The 25,743-nt window shown below is 42.9% G+C and overlaps 1 protein-coding gene across 1 annotated transcript in view; it reads left to right on the top strand.

Annotated features, from left to right (window-relative positions):
• The window catches only part of PANX1 (pannexin 1), a 45,731-nt gene that overhangs the window by 4,522 nt on the left and 15,466 nt on the right, over window positions 1–25,743 (top strand). Inside the window, exon 2 of the mRNA XM_044982686.1 lies at window positions 15,864–16,003. Coding sequence (XP_044838621.1) covers window positions 15,864–16,003 — 140 coding nt within the window. The remainder of the gene's footprint in view (window positions 1–15,863; window positions 16,004–25,743) is intronic.

The raw sequence follows: 25,743 nt of genomic DNA, 5'->3' as shown, positions 1-25,743 counted from the left end.
GAAAGAAAGAAAGAAAGTACATTATCTCTGTAATACCAGGATGGAAAAAATTACAGAGTCTAACTTATAAAAACTGGAGAGACTTCCCCTCCCTCCTCCTCAGAATAATCAAAGTAACAGCAACAGAAATAAAGATATTTCTCCAGCAAACACACAATTGCAAATGCAGAAATTAAATTATAAGACTAATTCGCCTTTGTAATACTCACTATACTGAATAGAAGAAAATACTTCAGGAAACTTTGGAGAACTTGAAGAATATGTCTGGCCTCCCTTAAATCCAAGAGAGAGCGAACTCAAAACAAAGAACACAGACAAAGGCTTCCCTCCACAGAGATTTGAAATTATCTTGTCCCTTGATTGGTCCTCTGGTCAGGTGTTCATCAGGTTACTGAGCTTGTTAACCCTTTACAGGTAAAAGAGACTTTAACCCTTAACTATCTGTTTATGACAGGTGAAGACTATAATAGGTCTCAAAAAAGAACGAGATAAGTCATGGAGGATAATTCATCAATGGCTATTAGCCAGGATGGGCAGGGATGGTGTCTCTAGACTCTGTTTTCCAGAAGCTGGGAATGGGCAACAGGGGATGGATCACTTGATGATCGCTTGTTCTATTCATTTCCTTTGAAGCACCTGGCATTGGCCACTGTCAGAAGACAGGATACTGGGCTAGATGGACCTTTGGTCTGACCCAGTATGGTCATTCTTATGTTCTTTTCTCTGGTATAGCCCAGGTCTACATTTAAAATTTAGTTCGACTTAGATCTCTTAGAGGTGTGAAAAATTCATACCACATAGCCCTTAATTAAGCCAACCTAGACCCTGGTGTAGCCACGGCTAGGTCAACAGAACAATTCTTCCAGTAACCTAGCTGCCACTACACTGAGAGGTGGTTTACTACAGTGATGGAAAGCCCCTTTCCATTGATGTAGAAAGTGTCTACACTATATAGTGCTGCAGCAGCAGAGCTGCAGCTATGTAGCTGTAGCACCATGAGTGGCAGGTAGGCCAGGGAAGGTTAAGTCCTGGCGCAGCTGCTGCAGACCCACCGCAGGACACCTGGGCTACGGTGGCCTTTCCCCAGGCCCCCACCGTCTGCTGCTGCCTGCCTGCCACTGCTCGCCTCGTCCCTCCTCCTTGGAGGTGGGGGAGTGAGGAGAGAACACAGTGAGCCAGCGGTGGGTGGAGCAAGGGTCTGGCGGGTGGGAGTGAGGTGGCTCGCTCGACCATGTGCTTGGGCTGGCCAGGTGCAGGGGAGGCGGGGGCGGGGGCAGCAGCTTGGCCTGGTGCTCAGTGCGGGTGGGGCCTAGCCCGTCCGGGGGGCGGCTCAGCTCAGCATCCCGGCTTGTGGGGGAGGGGGACAGCGGCTTGGCCCGATGCTTGGCGGGGCCGGTACTTGGCCCATCGGGGTGCGGGGGCAGCTCAGCCTGGCACTCGGCCAATCCAGGGGGCAGCTCAGCCTAGTGGCTTGAGGGGGCCAGCAGCTGGGGGGAGGGGCCGGCGGCATGACTTGGACCAGACTGGCACTGGGGTTGGTGGCCTGGCATGGCTGGGGTGGGCAGGCCACAGGACTCCTCAGTCCGGGGGGGCCCTCAGGGCTCCTCCTATTACGGGGTGGGGTTGGGGCTCTGGCATATGGGAGGGTGGGGCTTTGGGTGGAAGGGGCATGGCCAACGGGTTAGCTTCCCCAAACTGGGGCTTCACCCTCTGCCAATGTGTAGCACCCATAGTGTAGAGATGGCCTGGTATTAGTTGACAAGTGTATTTAGTAAATTCAGGTCAAATTTCTTCAGAAAATACTGATTTCAGTGGGAAATCGTATTATCTGAGAATATTAATCTGGCTCCTGCATTACAAAGGCCAAGATTTCTGATTGTCTCACAGATTTCCCAGAACTAGAGAACCTGCATCATAAGAAAATTTTATGTATTGTTTATTTGAAGTTTGAAATGGACAGAACAAGGCAGCTCACAAACATGCTTCATGGGTCCATATTTTTCAACCTCCTTTTCAAGAATATTTGTGATAATTTTCTGCTTCTTCATTCATAGAATCATAGAATATTAGGGTTGCAAGAGACCTCAGGTGGTCATCTAGTCCAATCCCCTGCTCAAAGCAGGACCAACACCAACTAAATCATCCCAGCCAGGGGTTTGTCAAGCCGGGCCTTAAAAACCTCTAAGGATGGAGATTCCACCACCTCCCCAGGTAACCCATTCCAGTGCTTCACCACCTTCCTAGTGAAATAGTGTTTCCTATAAGCCAATCTAGACCTCCCACACAGCAACTTGAGACCATTGCGTCTTGTTCTGTCATCTGCCACCACTGAGAACAGCCTAGCTCCATCCTCTTTGGAACCCCCCTTCAGGTAGCTATCAAATCCCCCCTCATTCTTCTCTTCTGCAGACTAAATAACCCCAGTTCCTTCAGCCTCCCCTCGTAAGTCATGTGCCCCAGCCCCCTAATCATTTTTGCTGCCCTCCGCTGGACTCTCTCCAATTTGTCCTCATCCCTTCTGTAATGGGGGGACCAAAACTGGATGCAGTACTCCAGGTGTGGCTTCACCAGTGCTGAATAGAGGGGAATAATCACTTCTCTCGATCTGCTGGCAATGATCCCACTAATACAGCCCAATATGCCATTAGCCTTCTTGGCAACAAGCGCACACTGCTGACTCATATCCAGCTTCTCATCCACTCTAACCCCTAGGTCCTTTTCTGCAGAACTGTTGCTTAGCCAGTCGGTTCCCAGCCTGTTGCGATGCATGGGATTCTTCCGTCCTAAGTGCAGGACTCTTCACTTGTCCTTGTTGAACCTCATCAGATTTCTTTTGGCCCAATCCTCCAATTTGTCTAGGTCGCTCTGGACCCTATCCCTACCCTCCAGCATATCTACCTCTCCCCACAGCTTAGTGTCATCTGCGAACTTGCTGAGGGTGCAATTCACCCCATCATCCAGATCATTAATAAAGATGTTGAACAAAACCGGCCCCAGGACTGACCCCCTGGGGCACTCTGCTTGATACCGGCTGCCAACTAGACATCGAGCCATGGATCACTACCCGTTGAGCCCAACAATCTAGCCAGCTTTTTATCCACCTTGTAGTCCATTAATCCAATCCATACTTCTTTAACTTGCTGGCAAGAATACTGTGGGAGACTGTATCAAAAGCTTTGCTAAAGTCAAGATAGATCACATCCACCACTTTCCCCATATCTACAGAGCCAGTTATCTCATCATAGAAGGCAATCAGGTTGGTCAGGCATGACTTTCCCTTGGTGAATCCATGATGACTGTTTCTGATCACCTGCCTCTCCTCCAAGTGTTTCAAAATGGATTCCTTCAGGACCTGCTCCATGATTTTGCTGGGGACTGAAGTGAGGCTGACCAGTCTATAGTTCCCCGGGTTCTCCTCCTTCCCTTTTTAAAATATGGGCACTATATTTGCCTTTTTCCAATCATCCGGGATCTCCCCCGTTCGCCACAAATTTTCAAAGATAATGGCCAATGGCTCTTCAATCACATCAGCCAACTCCCTCAGCACCCTTGGATGCATTAGATCTGGACCCATGGACTTGTGCATGTCCAGCTTTTCTAAATAGTACTTAACCTGTTCTTTCACCACTGAGGGCTGCTTACCTCCTCCCCATGCTGTGTTGCCCAGTGCAGCAGTCTGGGAGCTGACCTTGTCTGTGAAGACGACCAAAAAAAGCATTGAGTACTTCAGCTTTTTCCACATCATCTGTCACTGTGTTGCCTCCCCCATTCAGTAAGAGTCCCACACTTTCCCGGACCACCTTCTTGTTGCTAACATACCTGTAGAAACCCTTCTTGTTACCCTTCACATCCTTTGCTAGCTGCAACTCCAATCATCCCTTGGCCTTCCTGATTACACCCCTGCATGCTCTAGAAATATTTTTATACTCCTCCCTAGTCATCTGTCCAAATTTCCAGTTCTTGTAAGCTTCCTATTTGAGTTTAAGCTCACTGAAGATTTCACCGTTAAGCCACGCAGGTCACTTGCCTTATTTGTTATGCTTTCCGCACATCGGGATGGTTTGTTCCTGTGCCCTCAATAAGGCTTCTTTAAAATACAGCCAGCTCTCCTGGACTCCTTCCCGCCTCATATTAGCCTCCCATAGGATCCTGCCTATCAGCTCCCTAAGGGAGTCTAAGTCTGCTTTTCTGAAGTCCAGGGTCCGTATTTTGCTACTCTCCTTTCTTTCTTTTGTCAGGATCCTGAACTCAACCATCTCATGGTTATTGCTGCCTAGGTTGCCACCCACTTCTACTTCCCCTACCAATTCTTCCCTGTTTGTAAGCAGCAGGTCAAGAGGATCATGGCCCCTAATTGGTTCCTCCAGCATTTGTACCAGGAAGTTGTTCCCAACACTCTCCAAAAACTTCCTGGATTGTCTGTGCACTGCTGTATTGCTCTCCCAGCAGATGTCAGGGTGATTGAAGTCCCCCATTAGAACCAGAGCCTGTGACCTGGAAACTTCAGTTAGTTGTCTGAAGAAAGCCTCGTCTACCTCATCCTTCTGATCCGGTGGTCTATAGCACACGCCCACCACAACATCACCCTTGTTGCTCTAACCTCTAAACTTAACCCAAAGACTCTCAGCAGGCTTTTCTCCAGTTTCATACTTGCATACAATGCAACTCCTCCATCTTTCCTCCCATATCTGTCCTTCCTGAACAGTTTATACCCATCCATGATAGTGCTCCAGTCACGTAAACTTCCCTCGCCAAGTTTCTGTTGTTCCAATCACATTATAGTCCCTTGATTGTGCCAGGACTTCCAGTTCTTCCTGCTTGTTTCCCAGGCTTCTTGCGTTCATGTACATGCACCTAAGATAACTAGCCGATTGCCCTACTTTCTCAGTATGAATCAGGAAGCTTCCCGTCTTGTACCCTCCTCCTTGTGTTTGCTCCCGGTATCCCATTTCCCTACTTACCTCTGGGCTTAGGTCACCATCCCCCGGCAAACCTAGTTTAAAGCCCTCCTCACTAGGTTAGCAGGCCTGCCTGCGAAGATGCTCTTCCCTCTCTTCGTTAGGTGGATCCCATCTCTTCCTAGCAATCCCTTTCCCAGAACAAAATCCCATGGTCGAAGAATCTAAAGCCCTCTCTCCGACACCACCTCCGTAACTACGCATTCACCTCCAGAATTCGACGGTCCCTACCTGGGCCTTTTCCTTCAATAGGGAGGATAGATGAGAACATGACTTGTACCTCAAACTCCTTTATCTTTCTTCCCATTCTTGCTATTTTAACAGCAGATTCTTTTAATTTCCAAGAAATGACTGAGGGGCTTTCCAAGTCCTAAGGATAACATTAATTTACAGTTTACAAAGTATGTAGTTTTTGGTTACAAAATGTGTGGCAGAGTGTGCTTAAGTATTATTATCCACCTCTGCAGATTAGGAAACTGCATCAGAGAAAAGGTTTATTCCAAAAGTAGCCTGAATCAGTGGGTGCCTCAGTTCTGGATCTCCAGCTTTAGACTTCTTGAGCATAAATTTCCTCAGAGGTTTTTAAGGTCAGGCTTGACTGGGATGATTTAGTTGAAAATTGGTCCTGCTTTGAGCCAGGGGTTGGACTAGATGACCTCCTGAGATCCCTTTCAACCCTGATATTCTATGATTCTAAGTGTTGAGCAACCACAGCTCAATCTGTTATCAATGAGAGCCTGAATTAGACTTTGAATTCAATGGCGAGCCTCTGCAGAAATTGAAGCATTGGGGAATGTACTCATGGTGCTCACTTGCGTTGCCTAGCAGGTGGACTGCCATACTCTGTTCCAGTTGCAGCTCTTCCAGTCTGTGTGGCTTTATTCCTAAGTATAATGAGTTGCAATAATCAAGAAGTCATAAACACACGAGTTACAGTCACCATGACTAGGTCTGAGTCTGATAGGGTGAGGCAAAGTTTTCTTACCAGTCACAGATTGAAGAGAGATGTACCTGTTCCTGAAATCCATTTATTCATGCTTTTCCTGGTTTTAAACACTTTGAGGGACATCCTGCTCATCTCCTATTTCAAGGGGGGACCCCTTTCAGGAGATTGCATAGGAGTTGGGTATAGGTGGGATGGAGGATTTGCCACTACATAGATCCTCCTGCTCCTCTTCTCCTGCAGAGAGAACTCTAGGATGGTAGAGTCTACTTCAGTCATTAGGCTGGAGTAGTGGCTACAGATCAATTCCCCTCCTGGTCTGCAGTCTCTGGGGAAGAATTCCTTTTCTTCATTCCTTCCATGCAGAGAACCCCAGTGCACAAAACAGTTGCCCAGGATGATTGCTGGAGAGAGTAGTCCCACAATGGCTGGTCCTGCTGAAATTAGTGGCAAAACTCACATCTACTTCAGTGGAAAAATGATTTGGCCCCAAGCACACAAACGTATATAAAATACATCCCTCAGTGTGAAAATAATTTGAATAGATAATAATTGAAATTATAAAACTACACGGACAATGCAAACATTAGCTTGATCACCAACATTCTATGTCCAGGTGATATTGATCCTTGGAATTCTAAGAATCCAAAGGAAACATGTGGCTTTTGATTCTCTGAATGGAAGAATTCTGTTTTTAAATGAACCATTTTATAATACAAGGGTTCTCTAATATGGTGATACTACATGGTATCATAACCTGTTGGTGTGTTAATATTGAGCAGTTGTCACAGCTACCTTCCCAAGTCTTATTCCTTAAGTAACTGAAGTTACTTAATTGAATGAACGGAACTATTTTAATATTGAATTTCTCGGAAGGAACATAATTCTGTGAGAGCTCATCTAGGAAAACTAGTACTGGATTCAGATGTTCCCTTCTGCGGCTATACTTGGATTGTTTAAAAATTCAGTGCTGCCAAAATGGGAGACGATGGTAAGATCCTATTTCAGCTCTGCAGAAGAGTAATAGAATATTTAAAATAGATGGAAAGGATTAGCTAGCTGTGAAAGCAATGCCAGTGACGAGTCAGAACATGAAAATAGCTATACAGGAGGGTACAGGAATTGCTTTTCAAAGGAGTCCGAGTGTTATGCAGTCATAGGAATTGCCCTCCACGCTGAGTGCCCTCCATAACCTCAAAGCAGAAGACTCCCAGAGTGAAGGTGGCCAGTTGAGCTCTTGCTGAATGATGCCTTCAGTTAATCAGCCCTGAACAGTGCTTTGGTCAGTGAGTTTTACATGGAATGCAGGGGAGAGAATGGTATGAGAACACCTCATCTCTGTGCTGATGCAGCTCTTTTGAGTAATCAACTTGCCAAGTGAAGACTCAGATGCATCCCATTCAAACTTTGCTGGGTGGACAGTGGAAAATGGCCTCCCATCTACGCTTCACTCCAGGCTGGCCTGCAGCAATGTGAGTGGGAAGGAGAAAGGGTGCTGCTGCTAAGGGATAAGCTTAACCTTTGCCCACCTACTGGGTCTCAGTAGTGCTCAGTAGTTGGCCTCTGTGCTGATATAGAAAAGCCACTTCAGTAGTAACACCTGAAGATGGCAGGGGAAATGCAAGGCAAGGCAGACACAAATGAGTTTAAAGCCCAGCTGCTAATCCCCTGATGCCCTCATGGAAAGAAAGCATTTCCCATGAGATTATCCCTGTGAGCAGAATGTTTAAAATACAGTAATTAATCACGGTTTACTGTGGGAGTTGGTAAGTGTAAAGAATATAAGCAAAATAAGCAATAAGATAGAGAGAGGAGGAAAAATTTCTGCCTCATTACCTCAGTACTTGGGAGCTGAGGCTTTAAAGTTTCAGCCAGTGGTTGTACATGGATCATATAGTACTGGTCGCAATTAATATTCTGATCTTTGTAATATAAAAGAAATATGTATAATAAGAAATACCTTGAAAACCTTTTCTAGATACCCAAAAAGAGGCACATGAAGAGGTAGACAAAATAATGCAAATAACCCATATACGATCTTGCTGTAGATGTGGGTTAAACCCTGATTGTGTTTGCTTGGTAGCTATGGTAGGAGCAAATATACCTACCCACAGGCAAATCCACACACACACTCAGCTGTCAAAACCAAGAGTACAACACAGTAAATTCCCTTCTCTTCTGTTTGTGTTCTTGTACCGTGCCCATGACAAGTGCTAAATTGTTCCTTGCCCCTAAAGGTAATAATTGGAGATATACCAGTCTCCTAGAACTGGAAGAGACCTTGGAAGGTCATTGAGTCCAGCCCCCTGCCTTCACTAGCAGGACCAATTTTTTTTTCCCCTGATCCCTAAGTGGCCTTCTCAAGGATTGAACTCACAACCCTGGGTTTAGCAGGCCAATGCTCAAACCACTGAGCTATCCGTCCCCACTAGGGCTGTATAAGGATTTGGGGTGTGTGGGTGAATGTGAATGAAGCTGTGTCCCACATAGTACCCTTCGCAGGCCAGACGCCAGTTACTGTGCTCAGGGTGTAATGCTCTCCACGAGGCAGGCTGAGGGCAGAGCTTATCCTTCATGTGGTGAGGGAATAAATGGCACATTGTGCATCCTGCAAGAAGGTATAGCAGCCACTGCTATGACCCATGATTCTCTGGTGTCCCTGGAGGCACTGTGCCAGAATAAATACCTTTAGGTTCTCTTGGTAGGGCAGTGCACCTCTTCACCCTTCCTATTACGGAGCTATGCCTTTAAGCATAATCTAGCCCAAAGTGTGTAAATATGCCCCTGGTTTTTTTTATCCAAGTTACTCACGCTTTTAAACAAAGATGCGACTTAAGCCCTAAAGAAGGGGAGAAAGCAATTCTAGGACCAACCTATTAGACATGCACTAAGAAACAATTCAGTCTCTGGACTGGGTTAGGCTGTTTTTCCTACAGTCACACACATCTGTCGTCCTAGCACACAAGGAGGCCATTAATGAAGCCACAACTTTGTCTTTTTAAAATCGATCTTGTGATTTCTGAGAAGGCCAGAGTCTGTAATTAAATTTGACATCAGTGGGCTAATGTGGATGTACTACTGCAGTTGCCTACTATGAATGCTGAAAAAGCACTGTAAACACTACTGCTGAATCTGACGTTCACAATACATGTGTTAATGGATGTGGTTGGCATATCTTACAGGCAGTACAGTGGGGCCAGTATATTCTGAAAAAGAATGCCCTAGACTTTTAGACTGTGAGGAAACAAAGAAGAATTACTCACTGGTCTGTGTCTTTAGGAATATGAACAGCAACATGATGATTTATCTGTCTAGAGAAACATTTTAGACTGGAGCTGTTGTAACAGTTGATATTTCAACCATTTCAAGATTTTGTTTTTACTTATCTGAACTATAAAGTCAAGGATTTGCAGTGAAATGCAGTCTTCACCTACCATGGAGGACTGGCCAGAGAAAAATGACTGTTGGGGCAGGATTTTCACAGGATTAACAGAAGGAATTTTTAACTTTTTCCCATTTCTAGCCATTAAATAACACTTCTTGATTATGTTAAAAGTTGATAAATGCTTAGTTTTAATGATTGTACTGAATTTTGATATTCGTACAACAGTAGCACCTCATAAATATCATCATCCAGGCAGATCCCAAAGAGACATAGACTCCTTGTAGATTGAGTACCACCCAGCTGATCTCAAGCTAGATCTTTAAGACCGTTTTTTAGCTCAGTGTTTGGTCTGTGTCCGTCATCATCCGCAATCTTATCACAGTATCAGAGGGGTAGCCATGTTAGTCTGGATCTGTAAAAGCAGCAAAGAGTCCTGTGGCACTTTATAGACTAACAGACATTTTGGAGCATGAACTTTCATGGGTGAATACCCACTTCGTCGGATTCATGTACTTAAATGCTCAGCTTTTTCCATTACAAAGCAATCCCCCTCCATAACAATGTGTGTCTAAAATGAGATACACGTGGAGAGTGAGGTGTAAGCGACAATCCATTTATCACTCAATCCCTCTCCCACATTTGCATCTCTACACTGGCTCCCCTTTGCATAGCACATCTAATTTAAGACTCTCATCCTCGCTTTTATGGCTCTGCACTGCTCTTGCCTTATATAAAGTCCTCTCTCTACTCTGCCATCTAAACCAGCTTGAATGCCCTATTTATTTCCTGTTCCCACACTGGCTTACATGTCTTTTTCCATGCTTCCCTTGTACATTGAATGACCTTTCTTCAAGCTACCTACCTCTTCCCATAAGAAGTGGTCCATAGTAAGAGGAACTCCCTGCTCCAAAACTGCCTGTTCGTCAGGGTTTCTCAGTGCATTCTGTCTGACTTATATTGTAATATCTTTGGTGCAGGGAATGTCTTTATATTGTGTTTTGTACAGTGCCTAGTACTATACCAGCATTTTTCAAAAGTAATTATTATAGTGGTTAATTCTTGCTGGATGTTTTCAGAATCAAATATCTTGGTAGCTGCAGTTTGCACTGCATTTGCCTAACACACTGTTGGCACTATAAAGGTAATAATAATAATTTGCATAGATTTAGATGAAAATGTCATCTTTTATCTCAGTAATAGCTGCCTGTCTGAGAGTGTTTAAAAGGAAAGCAATTTGATTACAGTAGCACCTCGAAGTTAAGAACACCAGAGTTACAAATTGACTGGTCAACCACACACCGCATTTGGAACCGGAAGTATACAATCAGGCTGCAGCGGAGACACGCACATAAAAGAGCAGCAAATACAAAAAAAAAAAAGGGGGAAAGTTTAAAAATAAAAAAAGATTTTACAAGGTAACGAAACTGTTTCTGTGCTTATTTCATTTAAATCAAGCTGGTTAAAAGCAGCATTATTCTTCTGCATAGTAAAATTTCAAAGCTGTATTAAATCAATGTTCAGTTGTAACCTTTTGAAAGAACAACTGGAACATTTTGTTCAGAGTTACCAACAGTTCAGAGTTACACAAAGCCTCTGTTCCCAAGGTGTTCATAACTCTGAGGTTCTATTGTACTTACTCAGGGGGGCTCAATCTTGCCAGGTGCAGAACTGGAACTAGAAGAAATATTTTAGCATGTGATAAATATCAGCTTTCAAAAGTGCTCATAACTTGAAATACTGGTCTGTTTAGACGGCCAAATGCCCAAATTCTTGAAAATCTAAGCCACTGTGTCCAATTTTTTCCATGTATAAAATGAGAATAATAATATTTATCTCACAGGAATTTAACTAATGTTTGGAAATACACACTGTTTACTTTTGTCCTGAAGAATCAAAGATCATAGGAGTCACTCTCCCATCCCTGAAATGCAGCTTTCTCTTGCAGCAGAATATAACCGCTGTTCTGCACCAGCAAAATTGAATAACTATTGAATCACTCGTATGACTTCTTACAGTAGCTTGGATTTTCCTTGGGACTGTGGGTGGGGAATAGGGATTTGTGCTTCCAGATTCCTTTCCAGTATTAGGGCTATGATTTTTGAAACCTGACTAAATCCCGCTCCCCTTTGAAATCAGTGGCAAAACTCACATTAACATCAGGGAGAATAGGAGCAGACCCAAACTTATGGTTTGTATTGCAGCAGTGCTTAGAAACTAGGGATGTAAATACTGTTTAAAAAGTTAACCGTTTAAATGATTAAAAAATATTTCATTTAAACAGTTAACCGATTAAGTGGCTGGGGCCGCTCCGGCCGTGGTCGGCATGGCTGGGGCCGTTCTGGCTGTGCGGCGCTGTTCTGGCCGGGCGGCGTGGTGGGCCTGCTATGGCCGGGCAGTGTGGCTGGGGTCGGATGGCCTGCCGGCCAGTACAAAACCACTGGGGCCAGCCGGCCGACCCAGGGGTTAACATTTAAAGCGGGTAAACCAATAAGACTAATGCTTACCGGTTAACCGATTAACATTTTACTTGCACACTAGAAACTCCAATCAAGGTCAGGGTCCTGTTGTGGTAAGCACTGTATACACACACCATCAGATGGACCCATCCTATATAAATAGAGGCACAGTGAGGTAAAGTGGCTTGCCCAAAGTCAGACAGTAGATTGGTGGCAAAGCTGGTAATAGAGGCCAGGGGAAGGGATCCTCACCTCTGCTCCAGGCTCTTTAACTGGGTAAAAAGGTTGGTGCGGCATATAGGCACCCTAAAAGCCTTAGTTCCAGCAGTGAGCGGATTGCCCTAGTGCAGTTACTGAAGCGGACTGCTGTAAGGCTGCTTTCTGACAAGATCCCTTTACAAGGTCTGGTGTAGGGAGTGGGCGGAGGATGGGAGGGGCATGTTGAGACTGGGGCCTCAGCATTGTGTAAATTTCAGGCAGTTCTGCAGCCCTGAGACTTAGACTTTTATTATGTACCATAAGGTAGATTTGTACTATGTACTTAAGTTGCATGCCTTTAGGTAATTTCCTGCGTCCATGACTTTGCTGATAATTTCATTATGCTTATGAAGATAATTTTGATCACGTTCGTGCTCTCACTTTCTAGTCTGTAGTTCGCTGTAATGGATAGCATGCTGCAGCTGTCTTATGCAGTCTTTCTTTAGGATAGCCTTGTAAATGAGGTGGCTTTTTCATTGCCTTTTGCTTTGTTGTTGAGGAAAATGCTGTTGTATAATAAAAATTAATTAAGTTTTCTCTCTACCTTCTCTGTGTTAAAAGTCGTGCAAATGTAATTTTGTTGATGCCAGTACATAACTTTTCTTCTACATTAGGCAAAGTGTGCTGTGATTGCAGCTTAGTATAATAAACATGATTGTTTTGCAGTGACCTCATCCTCCCCCTGCACCTTTGTTTGTTGTATCTACCTGCAGTCCCTCATCATGTGCTAACATTGTTAGTTTTGGGGGATGCTGACTTTTTAAAAAAATTACATGTGTGCGCAGAACCTACTTCAACAGGGCCTTGATCATTTATTGAGGCTTTTAGGTGCTACCCCAATATAAATAATAAAAATAACGTATTATTGGTTTTAACTTTCCTCCCCAAGATACCTTTACATTAAAAATGTTTTTGCCTGTATTGATTTAATAGGTGTTAATTTTTTGCAAAAAGTGAATTGAAAACACTGAAAATAAGCATGCAGTAGAACGTTGCTAATCTGCTCGTTTCATGGCCAAAAATGCAATCTCAGCTGAAATGAGGACTCGTATCAATAAGAATCCATAACTTTTACAAAAAATGCTACAGTATGCTTGTGTCAATTAAGTCCTAGTCCTGCAAGGTCCTGAGTGCCCTCAACTTCCACTGATGTCTCTGTCTTCATGCTTCTCTGTGACAGTACCTGGTGCACTGTTGGAACTAAATAAATACAAAGGGCTTTCATTATACCATTGAGATCAGTGGAATTACACTGGCATAAAATTGGTGTAACAGTGTGGAGAATTTGCACTAACATGTTATGAAATATTATCAATCACTAAAATTAAACCACAAATAAATGGGAAAATACATTTTCTGATCCATATATTTTTTTTCTTTGTTTTCTTATTATGGCCTGATTCTGCAAAATGTGAATTCCCTTAACTCTCCTTGACTGTAGTGGAAATTGAAATAGCCAGTATCTCATAGGAGGCACACAGCACTTTCCCTTACTAATTCACAAAAACATAGCAATTTGCAACGGGTCTCCCATTCGTTAATTCAAATCAATGAGGTTCTAACTGCATCTGAATTATGTTCAATCACTCTCACTGATGGCACCGGCATTACGAAGGCAAACACGGCTCAGGACTATTTTAGTTATTCACCTCTTGAATGTTTGAAAGGGTCGTATTCTGCTGTTGCTTCACACACAGAACCCCCCATTGACAGCAGCTGGAGTCTTGCTAAATAATGAGAGCAGAACATAAAGCTCATTTGTTCTGTTGGATATCCAGACGATGAAGGGCACGCAAATTGCCGCACTGGCCAGCACTGTATTTCTGGGCCCATCACGGATAACAGGGGTAATGCCTGTAAAGTACAAGGCACCCTGGAGTTTTCGTAGCGCATAACTGTTGAGGGTTGTGCCAACTCTGTTAAATCCATTTAAGCTTTCTGTAAATCTGATAAATAAGTGACCTGTTTTCATGAGGGAGCCTTGCGACTGGTCAGAGCATGTTGTCATGTCACTGCAGTCTTATAAATAATGAGAACAGTGACTCACAATTAAGCTTTTTGTTCATATTGTGCTTGGAGCCCCTAACTATCTTTGGTTCACAAGGTGGCATAATTATAATTTTAATGAATTTAGTTCATTATGAAAGGGGCTCTTCTTCTTTTATAAGAACTACACTGGCATGTGGATACAAAGTCCAGGAAGCAATCTTGCAAATATTTTGTTGATTTCTTTAAGGCAATGCAGGGGCAGCATCAGCACTATTTTGGGAGGGATGGGTAATATCCCAGCAGAAATAATGGCAGTGATTCCTTTCTTAAAATAGTCTATGCAGCTTTCAAAGATTAACTTATTCTGCCTCATTTTTACAAGTCAGTCAACTTAATTTTAAAAAAAGTTTCTCCTTAAAGACCGTATAAATGAGCAAGCCAAAATAAGAAAAATGTACAAAAGTATAAATGTTGAACAAATAGTAGGGCCACTTGGCAAAACCTGCTATGAATTCATAGTTCCTGTACAGTGCACCTGTTTTCCCATCCAGCTTATTTCTTGTGGTGATGTTCCCTTCAACAGAGCTGTGGAATGCTTCTGTGTGCAGGAGGCTATGAAAGGCTCAGTCCTGCAGAAGCCATCCTCCCAGACTTACAAGAAGTCATTCTCCAATTTGTATAATTTTAGATGATTTAGCCAGAGTTATCTTAGAATCTGGGGAGGCCCAATACTATTATTTTCTAATAGGGCACAGGAAATTTTTCCTTTTTGGAAAATTGTGCAAAAATAAGCAAACTAGTGTCCTCATCCTGTTCTGGCCTTATATTAAGGGTGCCAGCAATATGGCTTACCAAATAATCCCATCCTTACTAGGTGCAACCTGCTGTGGGAAAGTTTAGTGGGTCATTAGAGCTGGGCCAAGTCTGAATTTGGTCCTATGACTCTGGATCTGGCTACATTCAAGGTGGGAGGTGTGATTGCCAACTTAGGTAGACATACATGCACTAGCTTTGATCGGGCTAAAGACTAAAATTAGAAGTCTAGCTCCTGTGGCACAGGTAGCGGGAGGGTCTGTGCGAGCCTGTCCAAGACCCTAGGCACATACTCAGGTGGCTAGCCCAAACTTCTGCTGCCTGTGCCTCCATAGCTAAACCTCTAACTTTAGGGGTTAACTCAATCAGAGCGAGCCTGTGTGTGTGTATGCCTGAGCTAGGAATCATGCCTGCTTAGTCCTTGCAGACTGCACCTGTTACTTCCCATTCAGTTGGATATGTTGTAACCTGCAGTGGATCTTGGGTTTCATTGATGCTCAAACTGAGGGCTACTCTACATGAGTGTGCTACGTCGGCACAGCTGCATCGGTGCAGCTGCGCCGTTGTAGCACGTCTGGGGAAGACATGCTATGCTGATACGAGAGCACTGTCCCATCCGCATAATTACCCCACCTAAGCAAGAGGGAGACGCTACATCCACAGAAGAGTGTCTTCCGCTGACATAGCACCTGTGTGGACAGCGGATCGGTTGATGTAACTTGTGTTGCTCAGAGCAGTGTCTTTTTCACACCCGTGAGTGACACGAGTTACATTGACCTAAGCAATAGTGTAGATGAGCCCTGAATGAGGTGGCATGCTTGAGCACAGCACAGAGGCTCATGGTTAGGCTGATGGAGAAGGGTAGAGTACCGTTCAGAAAAGTCCAGAGGACCAATATTGTTATCCCAGAAGGTGAAATGGGAATGGTTAGATTAAATAGTTAAATTGAGAATCCTGATTTATTTTTTCTTACAGAATGGATTTAATATTGAAAAAACTGAAATGTTAATTAAGTGTTCTTTTTAAATTTTGACTCTGATACATTTTGCTTTGCTTTTTAGGTACCCAGATAAGCTGTTTTGCTCCCAGCTCATTCTCCTGGCGCCAGGCTGCGTATGTGGACTCCTACTGCTGGGCGGCTGTGCAGCAAAAGCAGTTATTACAGAGCGATTCAGGACACATTCCACTGTGGCTTCATAAAGTATGTACAGATATATTTTCTTCTTGAAAACTGGGTCCAATGCAGAAGCCTATATTTCCCCTTCCCTTCTCCCCATCCCCAACTTCTTCTCTTATTAACTCAAAACCATTTATTAGAGCACTTGTCAATTTATTTTTAGAGAGCATATTTACTTTCACTGGTATCCAAATATGGCATTGTTGAAAAAAGTATTTGCTTTAAAAAAAACCTCCTGGCTTTCCATACCCAGTAAATGTTGCCAATTATCTGATTTACAAATAATGGCAACATTAAAGTGTTATCCTCTGAAACACATCTAAGTAAACATACTCCACGTATTTCTCCCCAGCGTAAATTCCGAGTCATGTCTGCTGATTTTAATGACTCTTTTTTGCTCCTATTAGCACTGCACAGTCTACAAAGCTATAAGAAAGTGAGTTGGATTCTGTTTCATCTCATGGACATTAACTAAGGGACAGATTTTTGCCACCTTTACTCAAGTAGCATAGTAAGTAAAATAGTATCTTACTCTACCAGTAATCCCACTGACTTCAGTAGGACTCTTCCTGGAGACCTGCTGAAGGCTGTGGGACCGTTTAGCATGAGTAAAGGTGTCACAATCTGATCCTAAGATCCAATTGCAGAGCTAATAGCAATAGTTTGTATTTATTTTGTTTTCCTTTGAGTTGGCAAACTTTTGTTTTTTGCTTTCTCTTTATTTAGTTTTATTCCTAACAACTGGGCACTGATATTCTCTGGCATGTAGCAGCAGATCCTTTAATGCTATCAATGGTGAACACCTGAAGTCATTCACTGTTTTTAATTTTTGCCCAAAGGGCTTAGTCGTTTTGGCAATAGGTGCTATCCCAAAGATGGATCTATGGCCTTATTGCCATGCTCTCTATAGTGGTTTATGTAGCATTACCCGTGAGTTTTTGAGATGTTTACTTTAAATTAGGGCAGTCAAGTGATTAAAAAAATTAATCGCGATTAATTGCACTGTTAAACAATAATCAAATACCATTTATTTAAATATTTTGGATGTTTTCTACATTTTCAAATATATTGATTTCAGTAACAACACAGGATACACAGTGTACAGTGCTCACTTTACATTTATTTTTTATTACAAATATTTGCACTGTAAAAAACAAAAGAAATAGTATTTTTTCAGTTCACCTAGTACAAGTACTGTAGTGCAATCTCTTTATCATGAAAGTTGAACTTACAAATGTAGAATTATGTACTAAAAAACTGCATTCAAAAATAAAACAATTTTATAGAGTCTAAAATTCCACTCAGTCCTGCTTGTTCAGCCAGTCGCTCAGACAAACAAGTTTGTTTACATTTGCAGGATCTAATGCTGCCTGCTTCTTGTTTACAATGTAACCGGAAAGTGAGAACAGGCATTCATAGCACTGCTATAGCAGCGTCGCAAGATATCTACATATCAGATGAACTAAAGATTCATATGTCCATGCTGTTGATGGGTTCTGCTCAATAACAATCCAAAGCAACTTTCTTTTATGGTGGTTTGGGTTCTGTAGTTTCTGCATCAGAGTGTTGCTTTTTTAAGACTTCTGAGAGTATGCTCCACACCTCATGCCACTCAGATTTTGGAAGGCACTTCAGATTCTTAAACCTTGGGTTAAGCGCTGTAGCTATCTTTAGAAATCTCACATTGGTACCTTCTTTGCATTCCGTGAAATCTGCAGTAAAAATGTTCTTAAAATGAACATGTGCTGAGTCATCATCCGAGACTGCTATAACATGAAATATATGGCAGAATGTGGGTAAAACATAGCAGAGAACATACAGTTCTCCCACAAGGAGTTCAGTCACAAATTTAATTAATGCATTTTTTTTAACGGGCGTCATCAACATGGAAGCATGTCATCTGGAATGCTGGCCAAAGCATGAAGGGGCATACGAATGTTAAGCGTATCTGGTACGTAAATACTTTGCAATGCTGGCTACAAAAGTGCCATGCAAATGTCTGTTCTCATTTTCTGGTGACATTGTAAATAAGAAGAGGGCAGCATTATCTCCTGTAAATGTAAACAAACTTGTTTGTTTTAGCGATTGGCTGAACAAGAAGTAGGACTGAGTGGACTTGTAGACTCTGAAGTTTTACATTGTTTTCGTTTTGAGTGCAGTTATGTAACAAAAAAAATCTATATTTGTAAGTTGCACTTTCACGACCGAGATTGCACTATAGTACTTGTGTGAGGTGAATTGAAAAATACTGTTTCTTTTGTTTATAATTTTACACTGCAAATATTTAGAATAAAAAATAATACACTTTGATTTCAAGTACAACACAGAATACAATGTATATGAAAATGTAGAAAAACATCCAAAATATTTAATAAATTTCAGTTGGTATTCTGTTAACAGTGCGATTAAAACTGATTAATCGCGATTAATTTTTTTAATCGTGATTAATTTTTTTGAGTTAATTGTGTGAGTTGACAGCCATACTTTAAATATATCGCTCTGGGCAGTCTGTGCAAGCTACCTAAACATCAGATACTCTAAACATTAGAAAATGTGGCCAAATCAGGTTGCCTAACTTTAGGCTCCTGTATCCATATTTAGGCCCCTAAATTGGCCTGATTTTCAAGGATGCTGAACACTTGCAGCTCCCATTAACTGTGAGTGCTCAGCAGCTCTGCAAAGCCAGCCACTTCTCATTAGGGGGATTAAATGCAGATTTTGAAGCCCAACTCTAGGCACCCAAATTTTGATCCATCTTTAATTGGGAAAAGAGTTACACTACCCCCAATGACTCTTAAATGAGCTCATTTATACTTGACAGAACTCCTGAAGTGTTGCTGGGAAGTCGGTATTAATGAATGCCATTCTATTTCTGTCTTATTAGTCTTCATGCTTAGTGAGGTCCCAGGAAAGGAGCCACATCATAATTGTCAACAGCAGCCTCCAGTTCCCTTTGGGGTGTCTCTAGGTGTTTGATTCCTATTTGCTGTTGCCAGGGATAGCTGCCGCTTGCTGCACCTGTTACTTTGCTTGCTATATTGATTGTACTTTCGCATCAGAAAAGGGATTCAGCTGTCTCCCGAAACAGACTGTGTGCCATGAGGTAGTAAAAGCTCATCGTCCTGCACCCTTTGTGTAGATAAGATAAAAAAGCACACTGTGCAATGTTAGCACAATGACATTAACAAGAGATGGGAACCTTGTTTATATCATATAAGGGAAGATTAACCAAACTCATCCCCAGTGCAAGGTAACTGAAATCAGTAGAGAGACATCGGAGATAAATTTGGGTCCAAAGTTTTTAAAACAGTGTTCAAGTTTGTATTTGTGGGTTTGTAGTGACACATTTGTTCGCAGAGCACTGCAAGTGCTGTTTAGTATTGTGACTCGCTTTCCACTGTGATGTAATGGCATGCAGGAGAGCTCCATTTAAAGTAGCTAAGGAGGCACTACATGGGATGTGAGAGAAAATGCATTTCACTTTGAAATGCATACTCCTTGCTGCTGCTTGTTTTCTGATCTATGTCAAAGTAACACCATCAAAGTTTTGAGAACTAAGGGTATGTCTACACTATGAAATTAGGTCGATTTTATAGAAATTGATTTTTAGAAATCAATTTTATACAATTGATTGCATACGTCCACACTAAACGCATGAAGTTGGCGGAGTGTGTCCTCACTACCGTGGCTAGCATCGACTTATGGAGTGGTGCACTGTGGGTAGCTATCCCACAGTCTCCACTGCCCATTGGAATTCTGGGTTAAGCTCCCAATGCCTGATGGGGCAAAAACATTGTCGCGGGTGGTTTTGGGTACATGTCATCAGTCACCCCTCCCTCTGTGAAAGCAACGGCAGACAATCGTTTTGCACCTTTTTTCCTGGCTTACCCATACAGATGCCATACCATGGCATGCATGGAGCCCGCTCAGCTCACTGTCACCGCTGCTGTTGTGGGCAAGTCTACTGTGGGGGCTGCTGTGATCCAAGTAGCCAGTGCAATCATTGATGTTCTGTTATCAAGGGAAGTGACTCTGGGAAATGTGTGGGCCTTTTTAGATTTTAGGTGCATCATATTCCTGTCCTTTGTCGCTGGTGAAGAAGTCTTGCAGCCATACATTCCAGTCTGGTCAGCGCTGTAACACCCCATAGCACTTCTGTGGTTGACACATGTAACAGCTCCAGGGCTCTTGCTCTTTTGCCTTGGCCGAGGTACTTTGCCCTACTAGGACCTCGAAGCATTTGACACAGAATCACCTGCAGCAGCTGGCATTGCTACACATCAGCAGCTCCTTGCCTTCACAGCAGACGGTGCAGTAGAACTGCTAACCGTCCTCATCAGACATGTAGCTTGAGCAGGGGTTCTGGGAACGTCTTCCCTGCCCAGCTCCTAGCAACCTCCAGGGCCTGGTGTATGGCTCCACCGCTTCCGCTGCAACTCTGCTCTCCTGCTCCCCAGCAATGAACTCTGGGGATGCATTCTGGTCCTCCTGGGTACTGCTGGCTGCAGATGGTGCAGTAGGACTGCTAACCGTCCTCATCCACCGCTTCCGCTGCAACTCTGCTATCCTGCTCGAGGGATCTGTTCATGAAGCCTGGACAGTAGTAAGGAGCAGTTCAGCTATAGCCTGAGCAAGTGCAGAATGGTGGTAGAATGTGCCTTTAGACATTTAAAGGCTCGCTGACACTTTTGGTCAGGTCAGACTTCAGCGCAATCAAATTCCCATTGTTATTGCTGCTTGCTGTGTGCTCCATAATATCTGTGAGTAAGGGGGAGACGTTTATGGCGGGGTGGGAGGTTGAGGCAAATCGTCTGACATCCGATTTTTGAGCAGCCAGACACCAGGGCGATTAGAAGAGCACAGCAAGGAGTGCTGTGCATCAGAGAGGCTTTGAAAATCAGTTTCATGACTGGCTAGGCTTTGGTGTGACAGTGGTGCGTGTTTCTTCTTGATACAAACCCGCCCCCTTTATTGATTTTAATTCCCTGTAAGCAACCACCCTCCCACCTTTGAAATCAAGTAACTATTGTTTTGAAACCATGGATTCTTTCTTTATTAATTAAAAAAAAAAAAAAGAGATAACGGACAAGGTAGCCCGGGTGGGATGGGGGAGGAAGGAAGGACAAGGCCACATTGCTTATTGTAGCCACATTAAAAATGAAACTGTTTGTTTGAATGACAGCCTTCTGTTGCTTGGGCCATCCTCTGGAGTGGAGTGGCTGGGTGCCCGGAGCCTCTCCCCTGCCCCGTTCTTGGGCATCTGGGTGAGGAGGCTAAGGAACATGGGGAGGAGGGTAGGCGGTTATACAGTGGATGCAGTGGGGGTCTGTGCTCTTGTTGGCTTTCCTGCAGCTCCAACAGATGCTTCATCATGTCTGTTTGCTCCCCCATTAGCCTCAGCATCACGTCCTGCCTCCGCTCTTCTCACTCATTTAATTCTTTCCTGGCCTCTGCCACTGAATGCCTCCACACATTTAGCTGTGCCCCATCAGTGCAGGAGGACTGCATGAGCTCAGAAAACATGTCATCACAAGTGCGCTTTTTTCCGCCTTCTAATCTGTGATAACTTCAGGGATGGAGATGATAGGGGGAGCGTAGAAACATTCTACGCTCTACGATTCTTGGGGGACTGCTTGGTCACCTGTGTTGAGTTCGCCATGCTGACCAAACAGGAAATGAAATTCAAAAGTTCCAGGGGCTTTTCCTGTGTACCTGGCTAGTGCATGGGAGTTCAAAGTGCTATCCAAAGCGGTCACAATGGAGCACTCTGGGATAGCTCCCGGAGGCCAATACCGTCGATTTGCATCTGCACTACCCCAAATTCGACCCGGCAAAGTTGATTTTAGTACTACTCTCCTCGTCGGGGAGAAGTACAGAAGTCGATTTTAAGAGCCCTTTAGGTCGATGGAACAGGGTTGGTTGTGTGGACGCAGTCATTTTTAAATCGACCTAATGCGGCTAAATTCGACCTAACCTCCATAGTGTAGACCAGGCCTAAGATTGCATTTAGTATTATGTTAAATTAGTTTGAATCATAATAGTATGTAAGTAATAATGAATGCAGAGGAAGTATAGGAACTTTTTTTGGACCTGTTTTGAGATGGGTAAAGAAAACAGCAAGTAAATAAGAAACAGATGGGTTGGAAAATGTCATATGTATTGAAAATACTTTTGGGATTCAGTTTAAGATCTAGAGCCACGATAATCTGTCAGCCAGATTGCATTCCCTCAGGGTTCCATGAGTAATATGCCTATGCTTTCTCCCACTGAAGCCAATGGTAAAACTCCCATTAACTTCAACAGGACTAGGATTGCATCCATAGTGAATTTAATTTCCGGGCTTCTGGAAATTTTTGTTAGTTCATTTCTATTTGCAGAGGGGTTTTCCAAGGCATAATCCTTCTCTTTCTCCCACGAGGCAGAGTAATTCAGAACCTGTCGTCAGTTAGTCTAAGACATCTGCTGGCTTTTGAGCCTTCTCTTCCCCTTCAGAAATGTCTTAGTCCCACATTGCTCTAATTTTCACTTATTTTATCTTTTTTCTGTCCCTCATACTTTTCTCATTACATGGCAGAGGATTTACTTTTCCTAAAGCTTGATCCCGTCTTGAGGCTGCAGTTTTCACAGCTCTATTAAATTAAAGTTAATACACTAAATTAATGCTGTGCCAGCCTGAGTGTTTGGGTCACACTGGTGCTGCTGTTTATCCAAAAGTCAATGAGAGCTGAACATGCCATAGCCAACCTTTTCTGTATGTTGCTGGAGTCTTCCCATGCCATGGATCCCCGGGTGTTAGTGTGCCTTCCTTAGTTCAGCCTCCACCTTAATAATGCTGTTATTGAGCGCTCCACCTTTATAAAACATGTTTATTGGGTGCCCCGCAACTGTCATTACCTGCACTTTTAAAAAACGATTCAGCCCAAACATGAATTTCACTCACATTAAAGTACCCTTTTAATTTATTATTTTTAGTTTATTTATTAGCGCCGGAAGGAATTGACAATGGTATCATCTGCATGACAGAGAGATTCCAGGCTTGGGATTCAGGCTGCTCTCTGTGCAAGTTGGGGAAAGAGCCCCAGAGTATGGCTTTAAGTATTTTGTAGAGATTCGTTATATGTTGTGTCAGAACCTACAGAGAAAAACAGAGCAAGCAGCTGCACAGATTGAATATAGGTATTTGAGTATGCAAACAAACTTAAAAACAAACTTTACTTCATCTCATGCACACATTTTGCATACATAGTTAGAGTGCATCATATTTTGATGATGAAACATTTTCCATCCAGTAGTAACTCAGGAGGATGTTTAAAAGTAGCTGCTAAAGTTGGACATTTTTAAATCAGCAAGTCTGAGTAACTAGCATCTGAGTTTTAAAAGAACTGACCGAGGTGCTTGCTAGACCATTAATGTTTATTTTCAATAATGCTTGGAACACTGTGGGAGTTCCAGGAGACTGGAAGAAAGCTACTGTTATGCCAGTATTTTAAAAAGGTAAACTGGATGACCCAGGTAGTTGTAAGCCTGTCAGCCTGACATTGATTGTAGGCAAAATAATGAAGCGGCTGAGACAAGAATTAAAGGAGGGTAATGTAATTAATGCTCATCAACATGTGTTTATGGAAAATAGATCCTGTCAAACTAACTTGATATATTTTTTGACGAGATTTCAAGGTTGGTTGATAAAGGTAATAGCGTGGATGTAACAGACTGACTTCTGTAAGGCATTTGACTTGGTACCCTAAGACATTTTGATAAAACAACTAAAATGATACAAAATTAACATGGTGCACATTAAATGGATAAACTGGCAAACTGACAGGTCTCAGTCTCTTTGGGCCAATTTTTCAAAAGATTATAAGGCCAGAAGGAGCCAACTAACCCTACCCCACTCCTCCTATGCTCCCTGCCCAAACTGGCTGCTCAGAGACCAGATCCTGTGGATCTGTGACACACACAGTGGAATAAATATTTTCCATGTCCAAGTTCATAGGCTAGCATTTTTTAAAAAGTTTGACTTCCAGTTAGGTGGGTAAATAAATGTTTGTGTTTTCAAAAGAGCTCAACCTATTAGCTCTCAAGAGCTCTCATGAAAATCTGGCCCCAGTGTGGGTACAGAACACTTGAAAAATATGGCCCTGAGCTCTGCAGAAAATCTGGTTTAAAGTTTTCTTTTTAATTAATATGAATTAATACCTGGTGTCAGATTTGGTGGCTTACATGTAATAATGGTCAGTAGGGTAAGAAAGTAACACATTTCTTTTGTGGCTTTAATAGATTATCAGATATATTTTGTGACTTAATTTTATATCTTCTCAGGTAAGTGCAGAACACAAGAAAATGCTTTTGTAAATAATGTGTCAGTGATATCAGCGAGGGGGAGAGAGGCTTTAAAATACCGATGTCACTGTGTATCATGTTACTAGAGCTATCGTTAATATATAAAATGATGTCTCCTATCTTACACTGTGTGGTGGCAGATAGGAACTGCAGAAGATTACCAGAGCAAATTTTGCATCTTTGATTACTCTGCTGTGAGTCTTACTCACAGAATACAAGCAGATAGTGCTGCAAGACTAACCCCTTTTATACTGTATTATTATTGAAGTCATGTGTTATTAAACCAGAATGATCAATTGAAATATTAATGTTAATCAAAGAACATTTGTGGCCTGGCTGTAGAAGCTATACTTAGTTTCCAGTTCTGCCACTCTAACTTTCACTGAGTAGGACCTTACTCCATGAGTGCGGCCATTGATTTCAGTGTTTCTTTAATAACATGACTGACATACTTTCTCACAGTAAAAACTCTTGGGAAGGAGAACAAGGACTCAGAAAATTCACCTTTGGGAATTACTGGCAGCTGCCTTGTTCAGAAGTGTGAGAGGTTTGTAGTTTCCCAGAGGGATGAAAAGGAGTGTTCTCCAAACATTGCACAGCTCAAGGATCCACCTGGAAAACCAGCTCCAGCCACATGGAGCCAGGTGCATCTGTTTTACTTATCCACCTTGTTTCCTTGGACTCTGCTTGTCTCCTGGAAAAGGGGCTACTCTAGGAGCTAGCCACCTGCACCCTTATCCGAGGGAGTAGTTAGCACAGAGTGACAGTTAATGATGCTTCCACTGGCTTGTCAGGCAGAAATATTGCTCAGCTTGGATGGGAACATGCTATGCATATGGAATGTTTGCTCCCAGTTCCACCCGTCATACCCCAAGATGCACATCCCAGATACCCAGAGTAAAAATCACACAGCATTTGCACTGAGCAGTTTCCAAAGACCCAGAGAAAGGGAACACACTCCTTAGGGCTTGAAATGCCACTGTAGCGCTTCAGTGTAGACACTTCATACACTAACAGGAGGAGTTTTCCTATTTGCATGGGTAATCCACCTCCCTGAGAGGTGGTAGCTTGCTGGACAGAAGAATTCTTCTGTTTTGTCTGTACTGGGAGTTAGGTTGCTTTAACTACACCACTCAGGAGTGTGGATTTTTCACCTCTCCCGAGTGACATAGTTAGGCCAACTTAATTTTCTAGTGTAGACCAGGCTCTTGGCTCCCCTACTCTCCTCCTGTTTCAGTCCTCTGAGCTCTTCTTCTTGTACTTTTTCTTTTTCCTTTCCTTCCCTGTCATGGTGACTCATGATTATTCAGAGTTGGGGATAATCTAGGCTGGGTATGTCTAATAATTCATCATTGTCTTCTCCTAGGCTTGACAATGGATGAGTATTTGAAGTTGATTTTGTGTAAACAACTGGCTTGTGAAGT

The sequence above is a fragment of the Mauremys mutica genome, chromosome 1 (genome assembly GCF_020497125.1).
Source record: "Mauremys mutica isolate MM-2020 ecotype Southern chromosome 1, ASM2049712v1, whole genome shotgun sequence".
In the NCBI taxonomy this organism is placed as follows: domain Eukaryota; kingdom Metazoa; phylum Chordata; order Testudines; family Geoemydidae; genus Mauremys; species Mauremys mutica.
This window is presented reverse-complemented; position numbering and strand designations above follow the sequence as displayed.